Genomic DNA, 10513 nt, shown 5'->3' on the forward strand with positions numbered 1-10513 from the left:
AGAAAGGGCCCGAGTGGGCATCTGCTGAGGCTGGAAGGGGGCAAAGGGCAGGGTGGGCATGCAGCCTGGTGGCAGCAGGACCCTGTCCCAGCTCACACATAATGGATTAAAACCTCCCTGAAGCTAGGAGGGCCCTTGGAAATCAAGAGGTCCTCCCTTCTACCCAAATGTACAGATGAGGAAACTGAGGCACCAAAGACAAAGCTGTCTGCCTCCTCTCTCTTCCAGAGGTAATGACTCAGGGGAATTCAGCACTGCCGCAGACATGAGCCAGGCGGCCAGGCCTCCCTTGGCTGCCCCTCATCCATGGAGTGGCTGGCATCCCAGTTCTGCCAGCCTCCTTCAAGATGTCATCCCATCCTGTCCTTGCCTCATTCTGATCTCCCTGGGCTGAGAAGGGAACCCCCAGCCAGAAGCCAGCCCACAGCCTCATGCTGGTTCTCAGCATCCCTCATGCCTCATTCCAGGGCTGAGCCCCAGCTCACCTGACTACTGGCCTGGGAGCCCCTGTGGGCTCCCCCCTGCCTCCCTCCCTGCCTCCCCCTCCCCACAGCAGTGAGCAATCTGGGAACCGGTGGGCCTTCTTGTCCACACTCAGCTGAGGCTTGGGGAACTCAGCCCCTCTGAGCCCACTCGGGCTCTGCCACGACATTATTGCATGACCACCAGGAAACCACCGCCTCGGTGTCCTTAGCCATAGCATGGGAATAGTCTCCTCTGACTCCCAGACTGGTGCAAAGGCAAAATGAGTTCCTTGATGGGGATGCCTGTGGCCTTCCGTGCAGAGGAAAGCACACTGGGCCTCATGACAACACCCCTTTCCAACCCCTCCCCCAAAGTCCTGGCTCCACCCCTTCCAGGCACCGAAGCTCAAGCGATATTACTATTAGCCAGAATCTGATACGTGAGAATGAGACAGGACAGTGCAGGGGAGCCTGAGGGTTGGGGGCACTTGCAGTGTAGTCAGCTGGACCTTAAGCCCTCACCCCTGCGGCTGCAGGAAGTGGCCCTGGTGGCCAATCTGTGCCCGGTCCTCGATGGGCCCCTTCGGTTCTCTTGCGGAAAGCAGGGGTGCCAGTGGAGACTCTTCGGTGCAACCCTCCCCCAGCCTAGGCCCAGGCCTAGGTCAGGGCACCCCACCCCATTCCTGTTCCCCAAGCTCGGGGCCCCCACGCAGCAGGGCTGTTGGGGGGCATCCAGACAGGGGCCTGGGCGGGCAGAGCGAGCAAAGGCTTTCAGGTGGGTGGAAGGCGGGCAGGGGCGGGGGAGGTGGAGGGAGACGCCGGGCAGGCTGCGGCCCCTCCCCGCTCCCTCCCTGCGCGCCGCCGGCGACGGTGCCCCTCCTGGGCAGGGGGCGGAGAAGACGGCGACGGGAGGGGAGGAGGCGGCGGCGGAGGCGGGATTTGGAGTTTCCCTCCGCTGCGGCGGCGGCGGCGGCAGCCCCTCGGCTCTAGGCGAGGCCGCCGCCCGAGGCTCCGGTGGCGGTCGGCGGCAGTGGCGGTGGCGCTTCCCGCCGCCCCGGCTTTGGAAACTTCCCGGCCGCCACGCGCGGAGCCGGCGCAGGAAGCCGAGCGGAACGGAGGTGAGCAGAGGTGAGCGGAGCACGCGGCGCCAGAGCACCCACCCCCACCCCACCCCACCCCCACCCCCACCCGGCCTGGCCGCCCTCCGACGTGCGCTCCTCCACCCTGCACCCCCAAAGTCTTGCCAACGCACACCCCACGGGGCCGACGCACGCGCCCCTGTGAGATACACTCGGTCCTGCCACCGCACACCCCCTGCATCCCGACCGTGCACCTCCGGTGTCGTCCACCACGCACACCCCCTGCCACTTACACTCCCGCACACAAACCGTGCACCCTGGACCCAGGTCCCTGCAATGCAAATCCCAGTAGCCCGGAACCCACCACTGTCCCCAACTCAGACCAGCACCCATCACAGACCCTGCCACGCCTCAGTACACACCCCGGTTCACACATACTCCCAATACATCCATGCACTTTCAGCACTAACATAGCTCCCCTCGGCGCCCCCACCATCTCCGACTCCCCATATGCTCATTACAGACACCCCACCCACGTTCCCAGCCCAGAGACATTGCAATCCACCCACCCCCAAGCGAAGCCCCAACACTACCCCACACCACAGAGGCTGACACTCCCCACCACGCACTCTCAGGCACCCCAACATGTATGCACACCTGCTGGATCCTCTCTCTCCAGCACCCAGCCCCGCCCCCATGGCAAATAGCCTTCAACAGCCCCCAGAACATCCCCGAGTCCCTCCCACCAGCACCCCCAACACCTGGCACGCGGGCTCTAGAGGCTGCAGCATTTGGTGACATCCCTGCCAGGCGCCTCTGGCTCGCCTTGGGCAGCAACTTGCCATCCTGAGGGGCCCCAGGTGCCTCCCTAAACAGACCTTGAGTCTCCCCAGCGACTGGCTTGGTCTCTTCCCTAAGATAAAGAAGGCACTTGGGGCACAAGGTACCGTACTTAGATGTCGGGGCACCGGGAGTGGGGGTGAGGAGGAGGCAGAGAGGCAGGCACTGAGATGGAGGCGGCAGCACATAGTAGGTCGGTGCCACGAGGACAGGCGTTCACCCAGTGTGTGTGCGCGCCAGTCTGCATGTGTGTTGGGAGGAGGGCTGTGTGTGCACGTGTGCTTGTGCATGTCTGGGGGGAGTGTGTGACCCGCTGAGAGAAAAAGCAGGAGCAGCACCGTCATGGGCTCCCTCGTGCAACAATTGGTTTCATTCATTCACGCCTTCTTTGTTAACGAGCATTTCTTCCGTGAGCGCCCGGCTGGTGCCAGGCCCTGCACTGGGAGCTGAGGCCAGCTTGGGGCCGGGCACACACCCGCTCCTGCCTTGGAGGAACTCCCAGTCCCGCGAGGAGACCGACCAGGAAAAGCAGAAAGCCATCCCCAGCAGAAAGTGGATTTGGTGGAAAAGACACTGGATTTGGCAGGAACGCTGTCGCTGGGAGTTGTGCTCCCGACCATGTGACCTGGCCGCGACAGCCGAAATCCTGCCACTCGGCCCGGCGGGAACCGTGCATTTTGGAATGGGGGGGATGGAGGGAGAGGCGGGGCGCCGCTCTCCGAAGGCTCTGGGGACCAGAGGGCGCACGCGGCGCGCACCGGGCCTAACGGCGGCAACGTCCCCGTGTCCTCCCCGGGGCAGTGGCCTGGCCCAGCGGAGGCCAGGGGTGCCCTGCGTGGGCTGGGGCTGCGGGCGCAGCGCCCACCCTGCGGCGAGCGCGCGGCCTGGCTCCGCCCGCCGGAGGGAGCCTGGTGAGGCCCCAGCGCGCAGCCCGCCTTCCCCTCCCCAGCCCGCCCGGGGAGCGGGTGCGGGGAGGGGCCGGCGCCCGGAGCAGGCTCTGCCGAGGCCCGAGTGCGGAGCGGGCCTGGCGAGGGTCGGGGGAGGGGGGCTTGGCTGCGTTCAGCCCTGCAGTGCGGAGGTGGCAACAGGTTCCAGTTTGTACTGCTGCTAGCGCAGCGGGCGCTGCTGGCGCTGGGCACAGAACACTCGCTTTCCCCGCTGGAGGGCTTGCCAGCAGGGTTGGGAGAAAGGTGCAGGGGAGCCACTTTTCAGGCGTCGGGAGGCAAGGCCCGCACAACCCCACCCTGGGGGGTTTCTTGGAGCCTAGCTTCCTCTCCCTTCACCATTGTAGAAGTTGCCTCCCTCCACATCCTCATCTTCCCAGCCAGGCTCCCATCACCTCCTCCAGGAAGTCCTCTCCAGATAGCATGCCTGGGCCCCTGTGGAGTACCTACCTCCCTTGGGGTTGGTGGCCCTCTCTCCAACTATACTGAGCCCCCATTATACGGTGGGGGCGCATGTGTCTCTCCACCTCCCTATCAGACGGACCTTGCCACCCTCAGTGCCTACAACCTGGCCAAGCCAGGTACCCCAGGCTGGCACATTACAGATCACTTTGGTGCCTTCAACCCCTGGCCACTCCAGGGTCCCACTCACAGCTGCAGCAGGCCTGGAGGGAATCCCCAGGCTTGGGGCCCATGGCCAGGTGGCTGCCCACCTCTGCCTCTGGGAGTGAGGATGGAGGTATAGGAGACACTGGAAGACAGAGTCTCTGCCCCAGAGTACGCAGGACAGGGAAGTGGGCCCCACCCTCCCAAACTGCAGCTCTTGGACATTGCAGTCTCAGAGAGCTGAGGTCTGAAGCGCAGAGGAGGGACAAGCCGGCCCAGGAGAGAAAGGCTGCCTGGAGGAGGGCACCTTGAGGGGGCCTGAAGGAGCAGTCTAGACAGGCTGCGGAGGAGGGAGGCCTGGCCTGGGCGTAAAGGGGCACATACCAGCTGCCTCAGGCCCCTGGATGCTGGTGGTGGGACTCATCCCAGAGGCCAGGACGTGGTGGGCTATGGCCAGAGATGAAACCCAGGCTGGTGACCCACTGGGTCAGGGCGGGAGGGTTGGGGTGAATGGAGACCCCTTGAGGTAGCCTGGCTCTCCGCAGCATTGCCTCCTCATCTTACTCTGGTTCAGGAGAGGAGTCCTCGGTAGCCACATTGGGCTTAACTATAATAAACTTAGGCCTTCCAGTGGCTTTGAGCCCTTCACTCCTTAGTTACACGTCTTGGTGCCTGTCCTATGCATATAGCTCTGCTTTCTTTTACTTAGTTCCTTGGGGTAGATTCCCAGAAGTGGCCAGAGAGTGTGGATTTCTTCCTAGCTCTGGATGCATATTACCAAATTAATTTCCAAAAGTGCCAATAGAGAATCCTCCAGAAACCAGCAGTGGAGCAGCGGGCCGGTTTCACAGCACCCTTTGCCAGTACTGGGTGTTCTAATTTTGAGAACATTTTTACTAATGTAATAGGTGGGAAGTGTTACCTTGTTTTCTGTTGTTGTTGTTATCTTGTTTTTTGAATTTGCTTTCCTTCCATGCCTGAGGTTGAACCTTCCCCCAAACGTCTTGTACCGGTTGGGTTTCCTCCTCCATGCAGTCTTTTCTGGTTCCTTGCGCATTTATCTATCAGAGTCTTAACTTTTCGATTAACCTGTATGTGCTTTATCTTATCTTCTGTATATGTTCCTTCAGCTCTACAATTTGCTTTAGATGGGTTTTAAGCAGAGAGGGGACATAGACCAGACTTTTCAGAAACCTCCTCCACCTCGTTTCATTGTCTCGGGACTACCACACCTGGTATCATCTTGTTCTGTCAGCTGTTTATTACGGACCTGTCCTGCTAGTCTGGGAGCTCTGTGCAAGCAGAGACCCTGTGTGTCCTGCCCGTTGATCATACTGTGTCCATGGAAGGTATGGAGGCCAGCAGCCTTTGCCAAACGAATGTTCTGGTGTAGAGCTGGACAGCGGGTGGTTGAGGTGGATAGGCCTGGAGAGGACTTGGGAAGCTATGACCGTGGCCTGGTCAAGAGCTGGCAATGCAAGCAAGCCCTTGGCCATTGCAGGGGCAGAGGGGAGAGCATAGATGGGAGAGAAACTTCAGTAGAAACTACTTTGCTCTTGACTAGGCAGGAGGCAGAGGGAGAAGCCAAGGGGAGTCCCAGGATCGGTATTGTAAGAAGCGCAGAGCCCTGAGTTTAGGGCTGGGAGCTCAGAGCTCCTGGTGCCTTTGGCAAGGCCTGTGCGAATGAAGCCAGTGGGGGTCCCCAGAAGCTGCCCTCTGCCTGCCTAGCCCTCCCGCCAGCCTTGGGCAGAGTTCTGGGCCAGAAGGCAGCAGTGGCTTTCTGGTCCTGCTTCCTCCTTCACTCCGCGATTTCAGTGGCATCCCACAGAGGCCCACGGTGGTGGCTATGATGAGCCTCCCAGATAGATGGGGCTACTGAAGACCAGTCAGGGATATGATGGTTTGGGGTCACTCAGTGAGTAGGGTTTGAGGCAGGCTCTGGGGCAGGGGCACTGGGCTCTTGTCCCCACCCCTCCCCCTGCCTCCAGGGGCCTGACTGGCGCCGGCCAGGGGAGCTGTGGCTGGTCCCCTGCTGGGCCCCTGACCTGCCCTTGGCCTCTGCCCCGGCCCTGTCCCGCTTGGGTGGAAACCCCAGCTCAGCGCGCCACTTGCAGGGGGCCCACCCGACTGCTTTCGCTGGCACCCGTTGGCTCGCTGGACCCCTGAGCCCGCCCCCGCCGCCCCGCCCCTCTAAATGGTAACTCCACGTCCAAAGGCAGCCGCTTCCGAGGTGGAAGCTGGATCGCTGCAGGCTCGCAGCAGCTCAGGACTCGGCTTCCACGTGCGCGCCTTCCTTGCCGCACCGCCCTCTTCCCAGGGGCCTGCCCCGGACACCCTGCCCGGGGATCGCGCCCCGTGTCCCGCGGTGGCCGTGGCCGGGACGTCCGCGAGCAGCTGCCCGCCGGATCACTCCCCAGGTCTCTCTCCTTTTGTTTTCTCCTCCCCGGGGGTGGGGGGCACCAGAGCCGGATCAGCTCCCAGAGGGCCAGGCACGGCCCATTACCTCGGCGCCACCTCTATTCCCCAGGCCCACTGGCCGTGGGGAGACCTCGGCCTTGAATCCCTCTCACACGCACACACCCCCAAAGTCGGAAGCTCAAACTTGTGGCGTGATTGCGGGCAGGCTGAGCGAGAGACGCAGAAAGGGGGTGTGAAGGAAGGAAGGAAGGTGTCTGTAGCCTTGGGACGCCTCAGTAGAGCCTGGAAAGGGACCTATGGCTCTCGAAGGGGCCGTTGACTCCCAGCCTTCCTCTTCTGGGGGACCTCTCACACTGCCTTTCCCGGGGCGGGGAGTAGTGGCCCTCCCGGATGGCTGCCTCGGGTGTTTTTCTTGGGGCGCACAGGGCGCCTTCTGCATGTCCTCACTGGGAGGGATGCGAGACGAGAATCGGGTGGTGGAAGGGTGTCCCTGCGGGACTCTGGGCGTCTGCCTTCAGGACACAGGGTTGGCTTCACATCTTGACCCCTGGGCCCGCGCCCGGTGGCGGCCGGGTGAGGAGAAAGTGGGCTCACGCCGCGCGCCTTCCTTCTCTCTGCAGCACCAGCGGCCCGACGTGCCAGGAGCCGCGAGCCTATGGAGGGTCTGGGCCGCTCGTGCCTATGGCTGCGCCGGGAGCTGTCGCCCCCGCGGCCGCAGCTGCTGCTCCTGGACTGCCGCAGTCGCGAGCTGTACGAGTCGGCGCGCATTGGCGGGGCGCTGAGCGTGGCACTACCCGCGCTGCTGCTGCGCCGCCTGCGGCGGGGGAGCCTGTCGGTGCGCGCGCTTCTACCGGGACCGCCGCTGCAGCCGCCTCCGCCCGCCCCCGTGCTCCTGTATGACCAGGGCGGGGGCCGGCACCGGCGCGGGGAGGCCGAGGCCGAGGCTGAGGCCCAGGAGTGGGAGGCTGAGTCGGTGCTGGGCACCCTGCTCCAGAAGCTTCGGGAGGAAGGCTACCTGGCCTACTACCTACAGGGTAGGTGCTGGAGGTGGTGCGGTGGGCACCGGCCTGGGGAGGACCCCTACCCAAGAGGCAGAGCCCCACCTTCCAAGGGGATTCACAACTCATTTGACTGTGAGCAAAGCCTGCCTCATTTTGTCTAAAGTGGAGGTGAGATACCCTCCTGTGAGCATGACCTTGGGCAAGTCCTTCACTCTTGGGAGCCTCAGTTTCTGAGCTGGACAATGGGGATAATCAGGCTGACCCGACCCAGCACACAGGAGACTCAAGAATAAAGTACCACGTGTGGGCACCCAGCCTCCCCAAAATGGTATCACCACCTCCTCCAGCTGTTCAGCCATGGGCAAAGGAGACAGGGGACCCAGGAGGAAAAATCTCACTCTACAAAGGCTCTGGAAGGGGGCAGGGGAGAGAGAGAAGCAGTGAAGGCAGAAGGAGGCCTGAGGAAGCAGAGACCTGCACACCACCACCCCTATAGTCATGGCAGGGCTGGGGGATGGAGGGGAGACAGGCTGAGGCGGGCCTCTTGGCTCCTTGCTGAGCCACACACACGTGCACCCTCCAGAGGTCCAGGTGAGGGACAGTGTTCCCGTGAATCTACAAAGCCAGCTGTTCCCACCTCCCCTTCACAGGGGTCCTTGGGCTGTGGCCCCTAGCTACATTCTGAATGCACAGGGATACAGAAATATTCAAAGTGTTGAGTTTCCAGGCCCTCACCCCAGCTCAAGGAAATAACAGTTATCTGTAGACCAAGGAGATGTTTGCTTATTGGGACTTTGGAACCATCCATGGAATGTTGCACTCTCCCAGGCTCCCCACCTCTTGGGGTCCCACTTCGTCCCTGAAGAAAGCACAGAGATGGCTGTGACCTGGCCCCTGGCCTCAGGGTGCTCCTGGACAGGGAGAAACCCAGACAAAGAATTCACATCTGAACCTTCCCTCTTCTTTGACTGAGGGCCACTGGTCCTCCCCAAGATTAGCAGTATATCTAGACTCTGTTGAGCCTTCATGCCTGCCTCGGCTCAGCCCTGGGGGTGTAAGATCCTCTTGGGGTGGCTCTGCCTGGGCTCAGTGTCTTGCACCCCCAGCAGCTGCAGTGGGCACTTGCTGTCCAGAAGAATAGCCAACTGCTGGGCGAGGGTGGCTGGGCTGCCAATGGCATACAGGTTGCTGGCTTGTGAGTTCTCTTTGGGAACATCTACAAGCCCCCTCAGGCATCGGGGCTATCTAGGGTTGGTTCCCTATCCCCAGCCAGGGGCACTTGGCTGCCCAGGAGGCCAGATCAGCGGGACCCTCCATCTCTTTCCTCCTAGGTGGCTTCAGCAGATTCCAGGCCGAGTGCCCTCACCTGTGTGAGACCAGCCTCAATAGCCGTGGTGGACCAAGCACCGCCATGGTGCCCAGCCCAGTGGTGGGGCTGGGCAACCTGTGCCTGGGGTCTGACTGCTCCGATGCTGAATCCGAGCCTGACCGCGACTCCATGAGCTGTGGCCTGGATTCAGAGGGTGCCACACCCCCCCCATCGGGGCTGTTGCCCTCCTTCCCAGTCCAGATCCTGCCCAACCTCTACCTGGGCAGTGCCCGGGATTCGGCCAATGTGGAGAGCTTGGCCAAGCTGGGCATCCGCTACATCCTTAATGTGACCCCCAACCTCCCTAACCTCTTTGAGAAGAATGGTGATTTTCACTACAAGCAGATCCCCATCTCGGACCACTGGAGCCAGAACTTGTCCCAGTTCTTTCCGGAGGCCATTGCATTCATTGGTGAGTCCGCCCTGTCTCCTTCCTTCTCCCAGACCTGGCTCCTGGCCTCTCCCATTTCCTCCCCCTCTCCCTCATGATGGCTCCTCCCGGGTTTAGCTGCCCTCCTCAGAGCCCTTAGCCAGGATCTCCTTTCTGGGGTTGGGCAGTGCCAGGGCCAGCTCTCAGAGGCCGGCCGTGAAAGTGCCGGGACTCTTCAGGTCCGGCAGGGCTTCCCACCCTAGACAACTGGAAAACTTGGCAAAATATATGAGTCAACTGTTTTCTGATGGTGGATAACAGTCAGTGAAGACCCTGTAGTGTCTGATCCACTCTGCCCCCATCTAGATGAGGCCTTGTCCCAGAACTGCGGGGTGCTTGTCCACTGCCTGGCGGGTGTCAGCCGCTCTGTTACCGTCACCGTGGCCTACCTCATGCAGAAGCTCCACCTCTCACTCAATGATGCCTACGACCTCGTCAAGCGGAAGAAGTCTAACATCTCGCCCAACTTCAACTTCATGGGGCAGCTGCTGGACTTCGAGCGTAGCCTGCGGCTGGAGGAGAGGCGTGCCCGGGAGCGGAGCAGCGGCGGGCAGGAGTCCACCACCTCTGACCCGCCCTCCTTCTTCACCACCCCCACCAGCGATGGTGTCTTCGAGCTGGACCCCACATAGGGCCCTGCCCCACCCCCCAATGGGTGCTCCCCACCACCCATGTGCTGGGGGAGAGGGAGGGAGGGGGCTTAGCGATAAGCAAGGGGGGGGGAGGGTTGGGGGGGAAAGCGCAATACCTCATGCGGGGGCTGTGGGAAGAGGCAGGAGCTGGGAGCCCCTCCAGGGTGGCCGTGGGGAGAGAGAGACCTGTCCTGCCCACTTGAAACATCTGCGGGAATCCTATTAAATGTGCCTATGGGCCAGCCGGGGATCACCGGCCTGACCCGCACCGCTTTGGGGCGGAACCACGCTCCAGAACCTGCCTCTTCTGCGACTGTTACTTTCTTCTTTGGGGGGGGGGGTGTTCCCATTCCAAGGGCCCATTTCAGGTGGCTGCCTATTTCCAGACCCAGGCCCTGCGTGCTCTGCCAGCTCAGCTGGGCTCTGAGCCTCTGTTTTCCCCCTTCAGGAAGGGTGTGTGCCTGCTCCAGCCACCTCATTTGCCACAGGGACCTGTTCCCAGTCCCATCCCTGTCCCCAAATGACTGCTTATGGGGAGGGATTCACCTCTACCACCATTGCAGTCACCTCCCTCAGTCACCTCCCTGCTTCTCTGCTGAGAGCTTCCCAGGGGATGTGGACTCAGGTGCAGTGGCCACCCAGCATCCATGGGGACAGCCCCTGACTGGGTGTCTCCTTGCTGGACAGCGCCATTAGGGAGAGTGCTGGCCTAGGGGCTGTTGAGAGGGTT

The 10513-nt window shown here is 62.0% G+C and overlaps 1 protein-coding gene across 4 annotated transcripts; it reads left to right on the forward strand.

The window, feature by feature from the left end:
- Positions 1-1291: 1291 nt before the first annotated feature.
- DUSP9 (dual specificity phosphatase 9) lies at positions 1292-9834 on the forward strand. 4 transcript variants are annotated; one of them, XM_074323751.2, is made up of 4 exons: positions 1292-1582; positions 6972-7385; positions 8684-9133; positions 9458-9834. In XM_074323751.2, exons 2-4 carry the CDS (start codon positions 7007-7009, stop codon positions 9781-9783), a joined length of 1155 nt encoding a protein of 384 aa, XP_074179852.1. In that variant the 5' UTR covers positions 1292-1582; positions 6972-7006; the 3' UTR covers positions 9784-9834. The 4 variants fall into 4 exon arrangements, with proteins under 4 accessions (XP_074179852.1, XP_074179851.1, XP_019610651.1 ...); XM_074323750.2 differs by having other exon boundaries at positions 1293-1592; XM_019755092.3 differs by lacking the exon at positions 1292-1582 and adding an exon at positions 1661-2486.
- Positions 9835-10513: the final 679 nt, after the last annotated feature.

This window comes from Rhinolophus sinicus, chromosome 18, assembly GCF_057876585.1.
Source record: "Rhinolophus sinicus isolate RSI-liver-muscle chromosome 18, RSI-T2T, whole genome shotgun sequence".
Lineage (NCBI taxonomy): Eukaryota > Metazoa > Chordata > Mammalia > Chiroptera > Rhinolophidae > Rhinolophus > Rhinolophus sinicus.

Excerpts from the sequence above, each read along its gene's own strand:
- DUSP9 (XM_019755091.3), top strand. The coding sequence starts at position 6,128 with ATGGTAACTCCACGTCCAAAGGCAGCCGCTTCCGAGGTGGAAGCTGGA. Across the intron at positions 6,351-6,971 it reads CCCGCCGGATCACTCCCCAG|CACCAGCGGCCCGACGTGCC; the intron begins GTCTCTCTCCTT and ends TTCTCTCTGCAG. Across the intron at positions 7,386-8,683 it reads CCTGGCCTACTACCTACAGG|GTGGCTTCAGCAGATTCCAG; the intron begins GTAGGTGCTGGA and ends CTTTCCTCCTAG.